This window comes from Otolemur garnettii, unplaced genomic scaffold (assembly GCF_000181295.1).
Source record: "Otolemur garnettii isolate 467f Iridium unplaced genomic scaffold, OtoGar3 scaffold00110, whole genome shotgun sequence".
NCBI lineage: Eukaryota > Metazoa > Chordata > Mammalia > Primates > Galagidae > Otolemur > Otolemur garnettii.
In genome coordinates this window covers 3,742,517-3,759,635 of record NW_003852505.1, presented here as the reverse complement: position 1 = coordinate 3,759,635, position 17,119 = coordinate 3,742,517, and the positions used below count along the sequence as shown (strand labels likewise).

The following is a 17,119-nucleotide window of genomic DNA, read 5'->3' as shown; positions in this document are numbered from 1 at the left end:
ATTCTCTTGCCTCAGCCTCCTGAGTAGCTGGGACTACAGGTGCCTGCCACAATGCCTGGCTATTTTTTGTTGCAGTTTGGCCGGGACCGGGTTCGAACCTGCCACCCTTAATATATGAGGCTGGCACCTTACTCACTGAGCCACAGGCGCTGCCCCAAAGTGTAAATATTTCAACCACAAACTTACCTTATGAGAAAAGCATTATTCTTAGCTTGAAATTTATGTCAAAATTTATTGGGGAAAAACCTGACATGGGGTTTGAGGGAGTATGCAGAAGACTGTTAGATTCAAGATTTGGAGGCACTAAAGGACTGGCCTTTCTATAATTAGATTAAGCTATATTTCAGATCCTTATTGCAGGGTATTTTCACTTTGATATAATCAATCAGTATTTACTGAAAATCTAATATGTATTCAGCAGTCTTTGGAATGATAGGAGATAGAAGAAAAGTAATAGACTTGGTCTTCTCTACCATGACACCCATGATAGATGACTTTCATATAAAAGGCACACTGTTAGAGACTATGGCATAAATAAGATCATCTGATCAAGGGAGCATATTGGAATTCGAATGAATGACAGAAATATTATCAAAAGGGAATCTTGAATTTATGCATATATATCATTCATTCATAGACTTTGGTACTTTTTTGTTAGTAACAAATTCCTTGCTGTATACTATAATTTACCATGATACACCAGTTTGTTGTGAAGTGACAGTCAAAAACTCCTGTTTTGGTACTTATGACAGTACGAGGGAACAGCATTTACTGGTATAAAATAACTGAATAATTCAGAATAGCATAAAATATACTGAAGTGTGGGGAATGCATTATTGTTCCTGCAGGCTTTTATACTCAAGGAAAGCCTTGTGGAGAAAATGACTGCTAAAAAATAGATAGCATATCAGTTCAGGTTCTTAATTGCAAGCAAGACAAATAAAATTTGATTGATTTGAAGCAGAAAGGAATTTATTAAAAAGATAACAGGACATATTACCATTTGACCCTACAGTTTCATTCCTAGATATATACCCAACAAACACACATATGTGTTTACCAATATGTGCAGGACTGTATCTAGTGGCATTTGTAATAGAACCAAACTGGAAACTAGCCAGATGCCCATCAACAGTAGCATAGATAAGTTGTATAATATTCACCCAGTACAGCAGTGAGAATGAATAAACCATAATTATGGGCAACATGGGCGAATCTCATAAAACATAATATTGAGTGAAATAAGCCAGACACAAAAGAGAGCATAATGAATGATTCCATTGATACCAGCTTGAAAAACAGATAAAACTAATCCATACTGTCAGAAGTCAGGATAGAAGTTACCCTTGGGAGGGGGATAGTAGTAACTAGAAGGGGAAAGAAGGGAGAAGGGAGGCGCTGGCAGTATAGTTGACCCTTAAACAACATGGGGGTTAGGGACATCAGCCACCTACACAGTCGAGAATCCACATATAACTTTTGACTCCCCAAGAACTTAACTACTACTAATAACCAACTGTTGACTGGAAGGAAGCCTTACCAACAACATAAACATGTTGATTAACATGTATTTTGTATGTTACATGTATTATATACTATATCCTTACCATAAACTAGAGAGAAAATGTTATTAAGAAAATCATGGCTTGGCACCTGTAGCACAATGGTTACGGCACCAGCCACATACACCAGGAGTGGTGGGTTCGAACCCGGCCTGGAACAGCTAAATAACAATGGCAACCAAAAATAGCCAGGCGTTGTGGCAGGCACCTGTAGTCCCACCTACTTGGGAGGCGGAGACAAGAGAATTGCTTAAGCCCAAAAGTTTGAGGTTGTTGTGAGCTGTGATGCCACAGCACTCTACCAAGGACAACAGCTTGAGACTCTCATTTTGGTGGCCCCCAAATCTGAAACCTGTCTCAAAAAACAAAACAAAACAAAAAATCATAAGGAGGAAGAGAAACAGGAGGGATTAGTCTTGCCTTCTCAGGGGTGGAAAAAAATCTGTGTTTAAAAGGACTCATGCAAACCTGTGATCAAAGGTCAGATGTACTTTTTTTTTTTCTTCGAGACGGTCTTACAGTGTCACCCTTGGTAGAGTGCTGTGGCGTCACAGATCACAGCAACCTCAAACTCTTAGGCTTAAGTGATTTTCTTGCCTCAGCCTCCCAAGTAGCTGGGCCTATAGGCACCCACCACAATGCCTGGCTATTTTTTGTTGCAGTTTTCATTGTTTAGCTGGCCAGGGCTGGGTTTGAACCCACCAGCCTCAGTGTATGTGGCTGGCACCGTAGCCACTGTGCTATGGGTGCCTAGCCTGTACTTGTTTCTTGATACAAGTGGATTTGGTTTGTGAAAATGCTTTGAGTTACAGAGTCAATTTTATGTGCACTTTTCCCTTACATATGATATGCTATGTATTTTTCTGTATGTTGCGTATCAATAAAATGTTTGCTTTGTTAAAAATATATACTGGGTAAGTGAGAATTACTGCCACTCTTGGCTGTATAGGCCAAAGCCTGATTCAGTGCCCCACATCATGCCAGTGAACTGTTACCACCACCATGCCTGAAGCTGCAGCTTGCTCTGCTGACCTTGATCTTGCTGTAGCTGCGCTACTCCACCCTCCTAACACCCCCTCCCTTCCATTTGCAGCCCTCTTATTCAAAGTCTGGGGTAGATACCTTTATTAGGCAGCGCCTAGCACAAGTGTACCTCCTTGCTGCAAAGGCAGCTGGGAAAGCAAGTAACCAACATTTTCGGCTTTTATAGTAGGTGGAAATACCTGCTAGAAATTGTAACAAAGAGGGGAGGTTTCAGATTTGGGGGCCACCAAAATGAGAGTAAAATCCATCTTGTGGTTAACATTTAGGTCAGTAGAAGAAAGTGAATTTCAAGTGTTAGGAACAACAAAAGCCCTGGGGTAAAGCCTGAACAGAAGCTAGCATTTGGGTCCAGTGGAAACAAGTTTAGCCAGATTAAAGGGTGTGTTCTGGGAAATGTTTTGAGAAAAGTTGAAGGAATAGGGTGGGACAAGATTAAGGGTTACTTTGAAAGTCAGGCAGAGGAATTCAAATTAAATATGGGAATTTTGGAGCCAGTAAAAATCTTTAAACAAGTAAGTATCCTAAAAGGAAGTGGTATTTAAGGACTATTAAGCTGGCAGCACTTCTAGGGGCAGCTAGGAGTTGTCTGTCCTAATTTAAGGCAGGGTGGTAAATTTGGAGTAGAAATAAAAGGCCAAAGGTTAGATGTAAGAGGAAATTTGCAGGAAAAGAGAATGAAAGAGAAATTTTCCAAAACCTCTAAGCCTGAGTGATGGGTCCTGCCTTTCACCTGGAGAGGCTGTGGGGGGAACTCGTTTGGAGGAAGCAAAAAAATGAATTTTAGTTTGGGAGTAGTTGATCTGAGGTGCGAGGCATCTGAGTATAAGTGATACCTGTGCAGTTGGAGATGAGGAGCAGGACGTGGAAAGGATCACTGTTCCTTGCAAAAAGGGAATAGAACCAGTGTGCTGGAGCCCTCAGGGCATTCCCAGTTCTCTTTTAGGGGACGCCAGGTAGACTATGTTCAATTTTATTTCAAGTGATAAATTTGAAATCCCAACCTGTGCCTTCTTCTCCTTCATAAAATTTCAGTTCTCACACCACAGAACACATTGATTTCTTTTACTGTTTTACATGATTTTTCTTCCTACTGCTATAATACCTTCAGAAAGAAAATGTTTAACACATGTGAGGCTTTTCCTGGTTATTTTTAGTAATGTTGAATGTCTTGAATACAAGGAGAATATTATGCTAAAGCTAGGGACTTCAAATAAGACTGTGAGAAACTACATGTAAAAAGTAAACTTCCAGTTGATTAGAAAAATTGTAAGTTGATATTCTTAAAATTGTAAGTTGATATTCTCAGCATCACTGTAGGGTAGCTTTGGATCAGTATGACAGCTCCCTTCCATATTGTGCTTACAAAAGAGTGGTCATAAAACCTACTTAGGGGCTTGGCGCTTGTAGCTCAATGGTTAGGGCGTCAGCCACATACTCCGAGGCAGGTGGGTTCGAACCCGGCCCGGGCCTGCTAAACAACAATGACATTTGCAACAACAAAAAAATAGCGGGGCATTGTGGCAGGCACCTGTAGTCTCAGCTACTTGGGAGGCTGAAGCAAGAGAATTGTTTAAGCCCAAGAGTTTGAGGTTGCTGTGAGCTGCGACTTCATAGCACTCTACCCAGGGCCACAGCTTGAGACTCTGTCTCAAAAAAAAAAAAAAAAAAAAAGAAAAGAAAAGAAACCTATTTAGGCCTCACAAGGTCTTGAGCCATAGCCAATACATTTAGTCATTGTCAGTAACCACAAGCTTAAGCACGGTATTCGGGCATGTTGAGGCATCCAGGTCTCCAGAGCATGACGATAGATACAATGTGAAAGCTGTTGCTGAGGCACACCTTCTTGGTATTCCTCTTAGGACATTTTTGTGTACAGCTTGTCCCTACCCCTGTAGATGACACTGGATTGCTCGGATATCATTAAAAGGTATGCAGCTATCTTTACAGGAAGCAACTTACCCCTTGGGTAATGTGTGAGACAGTGAAGAGAACCCTAACACGGTTGCCCAATATTTATGCTGCTGTTGCATTTGCTGGCATATTTGCCTTCCTCTAAATTAGTATTTTGAGTCCTTGGGCTCTTCAGTTGAGTAGGTAGTGTTAATATGTAAGTATAGAAGATTGGAGTTGAGTTAGCTGAAAAGTCCCAAGGCTTTTCTATCTCTCTAAAGTATCTCTGCTTCAAGAGGTGGTAGCAGGTTGAGAATTTAGGAAGTAACTTTGAATCTGTCAAAAAAGGCATCGGCCAGACTGATGGGTTAAATTTTAAAGTGAAACAAGTAAACTTTGCTTTTATAAAAAAAGACCTTTTTATTATGGCTCTAACAGTCTTTTGCAACTCTGCTTCTTTGATCATGTGATAGATACGCTTTGAAAGAGCTATTCTACATCTTATTACATCAGAATAAAATAGGTTAGAAAGACATCTGTGTGTCATAGGTCACATAGCTTGTAAAGGATTTGAAACAAGAATATAGAGCTTCAGATCTATAATTATTTTTTTTTAATTTATTTTTGGGGATTCATTGAGGGTACAAGAAACCAGGTTTCACTGTCTATAATTATTTTTGCAGAGAATGTTTCACCAGCTGGTCTGAGAGAAGCAGGAGTTTAACACCCCTACCAGGTTTCCCCTTACTTTATTTACCTCAAAAACCAAAAGTCCTGGTTGGGTGCGGTGGTCAGACTTGTAGTCTTAGCTGCTCGAGAGGCTAAAGCAGGAGTTGAGCCCAGGAGTTGGAGGCTGCAGTGAGCTGTGATTGTACCACTTCACTCCAGCCTGGGCAACAGAGCAAAGACCCCATCTCTTAAAAAAAAAAGTCCTAACACTCCAACCATAATTGCCTAAAATAAAACTAGCAAGGCACAGGTGAACGTGGAAATGATTATTAGGCAACAGAAGGCAAATGATACCAGTCTCTACCATTACCTAAGCATCCTAGCTCTATTAACCATTATTTTGGGAAGAGATAGTGCTAACTTTATCGATAGGATTCCATCAAAAACACAGAGAAAAACAATCAACAGGATACCATATATATCAAAAAATATTTTGTTTCATTTTAGAGCTGGTTGGATTTCAGTGGTAGACTGAGCTTGCTTTTATTTTTGAAATTTATTATATATACTATCGTAGTATGATTTTAAAATCTTTTTTGTACATAAATCTAGGAGCTGTCCATGTCCCCTCTTATGCATTGGAACTTACTTTGAAAGATTCAGGAAACTCCACTTGCCTTTATGCAAAATGGCAGATGGATTTCACAGTATACTATGAAACTACAAACAAAACTCAGGTAAGTAAATATTTTAATTTTTCTTTTTGAGTTTTATAGTAGTAATTTAATTCTGACTCTTTATGCTTTAGATACGTGAATAAAATTTCATGTTAAGTGACTTAACACTTAAACTCTGGGCTTTTTTAAACATATACACTTCAAGGTATTTTGTTTAGTGTTGAAATTAAAATTTCCTCTGATTGGTTCTCTGGAGTTTTTCTTAAAGTTGGTTAAGGGCAAATCATCTAAGACCATACGGTGTTCAGATCTAACTATTTTTGTGATGTGTTTAAAATGTACTGACACTAAAGCTTGCTCTTTTTAAAAGTAGCTTGCTATTAAAATCTGCCTGGGTATGGTGGCTTATGTAATCACAGCATTCTGAGAGAGGCCAAGTCAAGAGGATAGCTTGAAGCTAGGAATTCAAGACCAGCCTGGATAAGATAGCAAGACCCTGTCTCTACAAAAGAATAAAAATAAAGTAGGCAGGGCATGCATAGTGGCACACTGTATACTGTAATCTCAGCTGCTTTCGATGCTAAGGCTAGAGGCTCACTTGAGCCCAGGAATTCAAGGTTACAGTGAGCTATGATCACATTGTACTCCAGCCTGGGTAAATAAATAAATAAATAAATCTCCCTTCTTTGGGGTTTTCATTAAGGTCCTGCCTACTGACAATCTAATTTTTTTTTAAAGTAAGTTTAAGAACAGCAGTTTAGGCTAATTTTCCTTTTCTTTTTAGACACGCATGAATTTGTCCAGAGAACTGGTATGTAGCTAAAGAATCTGAGGTGGGTTTGCACAGCAAACCAGGCAAAGGGCAACTTGGACATTGGGAATGTGTGATTTAGGCTGAAGTGATGTACCTTACATAAATGCTTGGTCTTCTTTGCTGCCTATTTGTTCCTCACTCTAAAATTCTATTTCTTTTAGAAAAATGTAACCATTTCGGACTTTGGCACTGTGACATATAATGGAAGTATTTGTGGGGATGATCAGAATGGTCCCAAAATAGCAGTGCAGTTTGGATCTGGTTTTTCCTGGATGGTGAATTTTACTAAGATGGCATCTTCTCATTATTCAATTCACAACATCTCATTTTCCTACAATACTAGTGACAAAACAATATTTCCTGATGCTGAAGATAAAGGTAACCTTAAGAATTGCATTTGTGTTATGTTCTCTTGCTTTTTATGAATGGGGATGGTGCCTGTGGCTCAAGGTGTAGGGCACCGGCCCCATATACTGGAGGTGGCAGGTTCAAGCCCGGCCCTGACCAAAAACTGCAAAAAAAAAAAAGTGCTTTTTATGAATGATAAAAATGTATTTAAAAATTATTACAAATGTCTGTTTTCCTAACTAGAATGGAAACTTCATGTTTTTATACTCCTCTGACCCAGCCCCATGCACAACACATTTGACCACGTTTGACTCAGTGAAGATGTTTGCTGTCATTGAGTTCCTTGCTCTGTACCAGATATTACCCTAACTTTGTTACCCGCAGCAGCACTTCACTTAATCCTTAACAGCAACCCTAGGAAGTAGATGTTAGCTCAGTTTTACTGGTAAAGGGAATGAGGCTTGGTAAGATTGAATGACTTGCCCAAAGCTCATACAGTCTAGTAAGTGAGTGACTTTGGTGTCTGAAGCAAAGTCTGTGGATCTACAGAATTCATACACTATTAAATAAATATTATTTATTACATATTAAATTATTTATTAAATTAACTATTACTCATTTCATTCAATAGTGGGTACTACATATTGATTGAATGAGAAAATACTAATTACTGGATTAAATGTGTACAAGTTTGACAACCTGAGACTAGGAAGCATGGCTCATGTTCATATCTTTTTACCATTCGGATAGGATTTTAACTGAAAAGTAAATGATGATTCATTAAAGGTACAGTAGTCCCTGCTGATATAAGGGGAATATCATTTCAAGGCCCCCTGTAGACGCTTGAAACCACGGATAGCACCAAACCCTATCCAGTGTCTTCAGTATGTGGATACACTGGACAAAGGGATGATTCATGTCCTGGGTGGGATGGAGTAGATGGGGAGAGATTTCATCACGCTAACTCAGAATAGCTTGCAATTTAAAACTTATGAATTGTTTATTTCTGGAATTTTCCATTGAATGTTTTCAGACCTCAGTTGACCACAGGTCACTGAAACTGGGGAAAGTGAAACCACAGATAAGGGGGGGACTACTGTAAAATGACTAAAATCAACATTTACTGTTATTTTGAGACAATTTTAGGTCAAAAAAAATTGGGAAGGCATTGGCAATTAGGCAATTCTTGTAATTCCCCAAACTGAAATGGGTACTAAAATATTTTAAAGGTATAGACAGTGAGGATTTTAATTTTGTTAGGGGTAAAATTCTCTTCTTTCTTCCCCCTCTGTTGAGTTTGGGTTCACATGGCATTTGTAGTAGTTTAGCTCTTCTCACAGTGTTTCATTCTGACCCTAGAAACATAGGCATATGGGCTTTAGTTGTCTAGAACTGGAGATTAATAACTCATCTGGACTTGTGGATGTGAAAAGATCATATTTTATTTTATTATTTTTTTGAGACAGAATCTCATTATGTCGCCCTTGGTAGAGTGCTGTGGCATCCCAGCTCCCAGCTCCCAGCAACCTCAAACTCAGGCTGAAGCAATTCTCTTGCCTTAGCCTCCCAAGTAGCTGGGACTACAGGCACCTGCCACAATGCCCAGCTATTTTTTAAACCTTTTTTTTTTTTTTTTTTTTGCAGTTTTTGGCTGGGGCTGGGTCTGAACCCACCACCTCTGGTATATGGGGCCAGTGCCCTACTCCTTTGAGCCACAGGCACTGCCCATGCCCGGCTATTTTTTGTTGTAGTTGTCATTGTTGTTTAGCTGGCCCAGGCCAGGCTTGAACTCACCATCTTCAATGTATGTGGCTGGCACTGTAACTACTGCGCTATAGGCACTGAGACCCAAAAGATCGTATTTTAAAGATCAAAAGTGAATGGGTTCATGTAAAACTTGGGAAGTACTGCCTACTGAGAGTTGGAAATCAAACCCTAGTTTTCTTTTTACTAGTCTCTTAGTTTGCCAGGATAACTAAAACAAGTGGTTATTGGCTGTCTTACATATTTATCTTTGGTGGCCTGCACTGTCTTTCAGAACTAGTGTAAGATTTGCCCTTCACTTTCGAGGAGCTTAAAACCTACCTGGAGAGACAAAGCTAAATTGTGTCCCCAAGTTTTATGGAAAAATTGGAAAGCATTGAGCTCAGTCAGACTTCGTTGTTTGTATTTTTGTTTTAAGAGTAGAGGGTTTATAAATCTCTTGTGACAATGTGAGGAAAGCTCTAGACCAGTGGTTCTCAACTTTCCTAATGCCGAGACCCTTTAATACAGTCCCTCATGTTGTGCTGACCCCCAACCATAAAATTAGTTTTGTTGCTACTTCCTAACTGTAATTTTGCCACTGTTATGAATCGTAATGTAAATATCTGATATGCAGGATGGTCTTAGGCGACTCCTGTGAAAGGGTCGTTCAACCCCCAAAGGGGTCGCGACCCACAGATTGAGAACCGCTGCTCTAGACCCTCTCTCTCAAAAAAGTAAATAGCAGACTTTGCATATGATACATAGTCCCTGAAGCCCACCTGTGTATTCCTGTGGTGAAGAGTGCCTGATTTAAAAGTGTTCCCACAAGTGGTCCCAATTAGGAGTAGAAAGGAGGGGGTCAGTGTGTGTTAGAGGAGTGACAAAGCTTGGTAGAGAAGTAGGACCAATGCTGAAACTCTGGCTAATGGTAGAACTTGAGCAAGCAGAGGATTTTGAGCAGGGCTTTTCCAGCAGGGGGAAGCATAGTGCGTGCAGCAGTAATTGGAGAGCTGCCGGATTAAAATAGAGGCCGTGTGTGTAGCAGAAGGAAAATAAAGATGGCTAAGTGCAGAGGGCCTAAATTGTATGGCGGGGGTGGGGGGGCTTGGAAGCCAAGGAAAGGCATTTAGCTTGATGGGAGAGGCACTTGGGAACCATCTTAGGTTTTTTAAGCAGGAGAATGATATAACAAAAACAGAGACAGTAGTTTATAAAGAATATTCTCCAGGATTAATTTAGAAGTGAAGAGACTGCAGGCAAAGATGCCAGTTTAAGAGGCTGTTATAGTAATTGAGGGCTGATGTAATAAATGCCTAGACCAAGGGAGCAGCAGGAACAGGAGGGAGAGGAGTTTAATCTGACACCTTTGGATAGAAAAACTATGTATGGATTCTAAAATATTAACACTTTTCTCATCCCAGTTTATTTTAAATAAGGGGAAGATTACTTTTTTACTACCAGCTTTTATGTAATAAGATACTTGAAACTATAGGAGAACTTCCATAGTTGACCACCCCCTTAAGTTGACCTAATTTTCATAGACTGGACATGATACTTCATGTACATATCAGTACAGTAGGCCTAGATCCTTATGTTGACCATTACTGTATGTTGACCATAGTTTGTTACAGTCCCTTGTTTAGTCAACTTATAGAGGTTCTAGAAAATACGGAAGTGGTCAATATAAGGAACAAGGCCTTAGTACATGTGGTGCATGTCCAGTCTATGAAAATTAGGTCAACTTAAGGAGTGGTCAACTATGAATATTCTATTATATTTGAAATTTAAAATGGCTTCCTCAAATGGACTGTTGAAAATTATTTTCGAAATAATTTAGTATTTCAGGCTGGGTACGGTGGCTCATACCTATAATCCCAGTGCTCTGGGAGGCCAAGGTGAGTTGATTGCTTGAGCTCAGGAGTTCAAGATCAGCCTGAGCAAGACCGAGACTCCATCTTTAAAAAATAGCTGGATGTTGTGGTGAGCACCTGTAGTCCTGACTACTCAGTAGACTGAGGCAAAAGGATCACTTTAGTGGTGGCGCCTATAGCTCAAGCAGCTAAGGCGCCAGCCACATACACCAGAGCTGACGGGTTTGATTGCAGCCTGGACCTGCCAAACAATGACAACTACAACCAAAAAATAGCCGGGCATTGTGGCGGGCGCCTGTAGTCCAACTACTTAGGAAACTGAGGCAAGAGAATCGCTTAAGCCCAGGAGTTTGAGGTTGCTGTGAGCTGTGATGGCACAGCACTTTACCCAGGGTGACAAAGTGACTGTTAAAAAAAAAAAAAAAGAGGGGCAGTGCCTGTGGCTCAAAGGAGTAGGGCGCCAGCCCCATATACTGAAGGTGGTGGGTTCAAACCCAGCCCCAGCCAGAAAAAGAAATAATTTAGTATTTCAAAATACTTACTAACTTATTTTTAGGCATCTGATAATTAAAGTAATGATGAAGTTGCTATTTTCATTTTAAGAACATTTTTATGGGCTTGGCACACATAGCACAGTGGTTACGGTGCCAGCCACATACACCAAGGGTGGCGGGTTCGAGCCCACCCCGGGCCAGCTAAACAACAATGATAACTGCAACCAAAAAATAGCTGGGCATCGTGGCAGGTGCCTGTAGTCGCAGTTACTTGGGAGGCTGAGGCAAGTGAATTGCTTAAGCCCAAGAGTTTGAGGTTGCTGTGAGCTGTGACACCACGGCACTCTACCGAGGCTGGCATAGTAAGACTTTGTCCCCCAAAAAAGAAAAAAAACATTTTTTTAAAATCATAGCTGTGTACATTAATACTATCATGGGATACAGTGTGCTGTTTTTGTATACAATTTGAAATATTTTCATCAAACTGGTTATATAGCCTTCATGATTAAAATACAGAAAAGTATAGAGAGTAATATAACAGACCACATGTATCCCTTATTCCAAATTAACAAAGGCCATTTTTTTATGTTTATTGCATTTTTTTTTCTTCTTTAAAGAAATAAACCCCTGCAGACACAAGTGAAGTTTCCTTGGGCCTCACTCCCCAGACCTGTTCCTCCCTGGCTGCTCAGAGGCAACCACCCTCATAAATTTTGGGGGTAGCCTTCCTGTCTGTGTGTTTATATTTTACTACATAAGCACATTTTCATAAACAATACATAGTTTAATATGTCTGCAACTTTTTTGTTTGTTTGTTTTTTAGAGATAGAGTCTTACTTTGTTGCCCTCAGTAGAGTGCTGTGGCTTCACAGCTCACAGCAACCTCAAACTCCTGGGCTTAGACTATTCTCTTGCCTCATCCTCCCGAGTAGCTGGGACTACAGGCGCCTCTCAAAACTCCTGGCTATTTTTTTGTTGCAGTTTGGTCGGGACTGGGTTCGAACCTGCCACCCTCAGTATATGGGACCCGTGCCCCACTCACTGAGCCATAGGTGCTGCCCTACAACTTGTTTTTTTTTCTTATTTATTTTTAAGGTCTAGCTATATACAGTCAGTTTACATTTCTGTTCGTTTTTGTTAATGGTAAGAAACAGTTTTGAGAAAAATGTTCTAGTTCATTGGTTTAAAAAAATTCCTTTGGCCATTAGGGGGTGCCAAGGCAGCATTAAGTGGCTACTTGCTACATGATAGATAAAGAAAGCAGCCTATCTTAATGACGTCGAATACCTACCTTCCTTCCTTTTTGCTTCTCTAAAAGAAACTAAATGATTTGAGTGGATGAGAATGATCATAGCCTTTTGAAGTTTCACTGTAGGCATTCTGATAAAAACTCTGTACAGTCTGGGCGCCTGTTGCTCAGTGGTTAGGGCGCCAGCCACATGTGCCAGGGCTGGTGGGTTTGAACCTAGCCTGGGCCTGCTAAAAAAAAATAGCCAGGTGTTGTGGCAGATGCCTGTAGTCCCAGCTACTAGGGAGGCTGAGGCAAGAGAATCGCTTGAGCCCAAGAGTTTGAGGTTGCTGTGAGCTATGATATTATAGTACTCTACTGAGGGTGACAGAGTGAGACTCTGTCTCAATTAAAAAAAAAAAAATCTGTACAGAAAATGAAGTCTTTGAATTCTACCCAGGATGAGGTTCTATAAGATCATTAGAGTTAATACAACTTACTTTGGGATAGTAGTATAAAAATAAGGATTCATTATAAAATCTCTCCTGCTTCCTTACTTATAGTCCCTAGGTCCTGTTGATTTTACTTAGGTAGGTGTTCTCAATTTGGCTTATTTGCTCTCTTTTTACTGGCCCTCACCATCTTAGTTTAGGCAACCATCTCTTCACCTTAACCTGGCCATCAGCCTTCTAACTGGTTTCTTCTTAAGTGGCTTCCCTGAAAAGTTTTCTCCTCTGTCTCTCCCCTAAAAATTTTCTGTCTCTCTTAGAATATATTATGTGTGTGTGTTATTTCCTGCACTGAAAACTGAAGCTAGCCCTCTACTGTTAACAAAAAAGTGCACGTTGTCCTTAGATAGAAAATACTTCAAAGTGTGACCAACTTGGAACTTGTCTTTCCTTCTTAACCCCTGTTATTTCCTCTCCCTACTCCCTATGTTTCAGGCACAGTGAATTTGTAATTCCCATGAGCATACCATGCCTTTTGTCACATTTATGTTACTACTTTTCTCCTACCTCTTTGGAAACAGCCATTGTTAATCTCGTTTTATAGGAATTATTACTGTTCTTGAAGTTCCGGAAATCACAATTCCATTGAATGAGATCTTTAGATGTAATAGTTTATCAACTCTAAAAAGTAATAATGTTGTCCAGCACTATTGGGATGTTCACGTACAAGCTTTTGTCCAAAATGGCACAGTGAGTACCAAAGGTGAGTACTTAAAGTATATATTTCTGTACTTGGATCCTAATTTAAGATTAGAGTATACCAGGTAGCTTTCTTTGAAGTCGTTATCTGAAAGCATTTATTAAGTTAAATATAGTAGAGCTTATTCATAGCTTCCATAAAGCTGTAAAGTTTTGTAAATAATAGCAATTCTTATTCTTGTGGAATTTGCAATTTAAAAGTTTATAATCTACTTGTTGTGGAATAGTCTTTTAAAAGGCTCTACCCATAATGTTTTCAGCTATTAAAACCTAATCTTTGTTTGAACAGATCCTCAAATAGCTTGATCAACAGTTGTTAAGCCATTCCAAGACTGAAGTTTAGATATTAGATTTCTGTGTTCTGATCTTGAATTTTGTTTTTTTCTCAGTCCATTTTTAATTTAGATTTTTAAAATTTGTACATATTTATGGGGTACAAGTACAATTTTGCTATATTGATATATTACATTGTAATGAAGTCAGGGCCTTCAGTGCATCCATCACTGGAGCAACACAAATTATACCCACAAGAAACTCTCCTCATCCATATCCCTCCACCCCTTCAACCTTGCAAGTCTCCATTGTCCATCATTCCACACTCTGCTTCTATCTGAATGTTGAATTTTTCAGTCTTTTTTTTTCCTTTTTTTTATTGTTGGGGATTCATTGAGGGTACAAGAAACCAGGTTATACTGATTGTATTTGTTAGGTTTTATAACTTTCATATGGCTTTATGAAAATGTAATACATTCTTATCAACTAGTTCTGCAAAACTATTAACAATTCCTAAGAAGAGGTTGAAATAACCTATGCCTATGATTTGTTATAGGAGTAAAGCAAATTGAAAGTTCATTTGACTTGATTATTACATATTCTGTGTATGTAACAAAAATCACATGTGCCCCATATGTATCAAAAATTTAAAAATAAGGTTTATTTATATTTAAATCCTCGAATGATTTCTAGACCTTTTTCCCAAATAAACAGTATCCTTCCTTCTAGTGGTTGTATGTGAGAATGAAGAAGGCGAGCTGGGTTGAGATGAAATGTTTTCAGACTTACAATCTCTGAATTTTATGGCAGAGGCAGGTGAAGTTCTTTGGTAATGAAAGGACTTAAGGTTCTGAAAAAGATGAATGTGCAGCCATGTGTGAGAAGATAAATTTGGACCTGTCCTGAGTTGACCTGCTGTATCATAACGTGTAGAGATTGTATATGAAGCACCGATTTGAGAACTTCTGCCTCATTTAGTTTAAAATATACTATGAAACCAGTATATAATCACCCATACTGTCATATGAATGATAAAACTATAGCCCCGAAAGAAGGAGGGAAGAGAAGGGAGAAGGGAGGAGTGGGAGGAGGCTGGGTGGAGGAAGGGTAATCGGTGGGACCTTACCTATGGTGCATATTGCAAGGGTACATTTCATATCTATTAAGAGTAGAGTATAAATGTCTTAACACAACAATTAGGTGAAGACTATGTTAACCAGTTTGATGTAAGCACTCCAAATTGTATATAAAATCAGCACATTGTACCCCATAAATGCATTCATGTACAGTATTACAATTTAATTTTTAAAAAAGGAAAACAAAATAAAATATACTATCAAGATAATCTCTTTCCCTAATATAACCCTCTTGGCTCTCTTGGACTTCTATAGTGAGAAATAGTTTGCTCTTCCCTGACCTTATAAATTAAAAGAAAGTCTACTTTAGTTTCTTTTATCCTTTTTGGTTTATTTTAGAGTTTTTGTGCAGTAAAGATAATACTTCAACAACAGTGGCACCTACCATTCACACCACTATGCCGTCTCCTACTACAAAACCTACTCCAAAGGAAAGACCAGAGACTGGAAACTATTTGGTTAATAGCACCAATGGTATTTGTCTGCTGGCTACCATGGGGCTGCAGCTGAACATCACTCAGGATAAGGTATAGGTGCCTCTTTTTATCCCTCCATCATTTTTTGTATTTCTTTGCAAATACTGCATATCCTACTTTCAGCCCAAGGGTAGCATTGCTAGAATGATTCAGTTTTAAATGGCGATTTGTTGTTGACCTGTTGAGCTTTGAAGAGTTAATGTCATATTCAAGGAGTGTAAACCTTGCAGTTTATAGGACTCTTTGAGGTTTAGATTCTATTTGCCATCAGTAGATCAGAGCACCAACAGTTGATCTTTATTTCAGTTAGTTTAAAATATAACTTCTTCATATTTTGATCTGAAACGCACTATAGGTTGGTGTCCGGGAACTGTGCAACTATCTGTTTCTCCATCTCTTTGATGACTCAGATGTGTTCAAGTACATGATGGCACTTCCAGTTGCAGTGTTCCACCGAGATTGCAGAGGGAGTGCCAGTAAACAAATATTGTTTCCAAATCCTGTAACTTAAACAGGCTAGACAGATGGCTCTTGTGCTCCATGAAAATGTGTGTTTTCATTTGGCTCATTACTGAGGAAGCTTCCCTTTTTTTTTTTTTTTTAAGATATCTGAGTCATAGCTTGAGGTCCCATGCCAACTTTGAAACTAAGATGATGTGAATTTAAGTATCCAGACAAAGGATTTTTTGTTCTGCAGTGAAGTTTGTCTTAATAAAGTAAGTCTTTGCTGTAAACTTAAAACTAACCTATGCCTTTTCTCCCTCTTCTCCTAAAGGTTGCTTCAGTTATTAACATTAAGCCCAATACTACTGACATCACAGGCAGCTGCCAGCCTCAAACTGCTCTACTTAGGCTGAATAGCAGCACGATTAAGTATCTAGAATTTGTCTTTGCCGTGGTGAGTAACTTATTTTTCTAAAGTTCATTTCTAGGTTCACTCTTAGAAATATATCTGAAAGTCTAAGTAGTTAGGTGTGTGTGGCAGTAGGGGAGGAGGGCATTTACCTTTGTTTTCCATTTCAGTGCTACTCAGTTATAAAGTGTGGTCCATTGACCTCTGTTCATCTCTCAGAGTCTGTGCAGTGGTCTATGGATTGGCTCTTGCATTAATGTTCAGTAAGAGTGATCATTGTGCCATTATATAGACTCTGGAGTAGGAGTCTAGGTGCATACAAAATGGGATGAGTGCCAGACTAGAGGTTAGTACAGAGTGCTGTGGGAGTAGGAGCAAGAATTAACTCACATCAGGAAAAGCTATCTGTCTAATCTATCCATATGTAAGTAATTTCCATGGTAATCTTTTTCTCTGTTGTTATTAAATAATGTTTATGATAATATTTTAAGCCTTTTGGAGACTATACTATTTGTAATAGTGTCAGGAATAAGAATATCTAGCATTTATTAAATACTTAGTAGATACATGGCTCCGTGTGAGTACATGCATTAATTCATTAAGTCAGGATAGTTTATAATGGAAGCACTCAGATTTTTGTGATTGTTCATGCTTGTATCAAGAGCTTAAAGCTAGACAGAAAATTGCAGATTAAGCATACCCATTCTGCTGCTTTCTAGCATAAATTAATTCTTGAGAACATTTATTTCTACCTTATGAAAAGTAATTATTATTCTAAATTTTTTTTTTTGAGACAGAGTCTTAGTATATCACCCTTGGTAGGGTACGGT

General features: G+C 39.0%; 1 protein-coding gene across 2 annotated transcripts in view; it reads left to right on the top strand.

Moving 5' to 3' along the window:
- LAMP2 (lysosomal associated membrane protein 2) overlaps positions 1-17,119 on the top strand; it is a 43,481-nt gene that overhangs the window by 8,561 nt on the left and 17,801 nt on the right. For both annotated transcript variants that reach the window (XM_003797015.3, XM_012809662.2), the window contains exons 2-6: positions 5,778-5,902; positions 6,818-7,034; positions 13,397-13,555; positions 15,300-15,487; positions 16,212-16,334. In XM_003797015.3, coding sequence (XP_003797063.1) covers positions 5,778-5,902; positions 6,818-7,034; positions 13,397-13,555; positions 15,300-15,487; positions 16,212-16,334 — 812 coding nt within the window. The remainder of the gene's footprint in view (positions 1-5,777; positions 5,903-6,817; positions 7,035-13,396; positions 13,556-15,299; positions 15,488-16,211; positions 16,335-17,119) is intronic.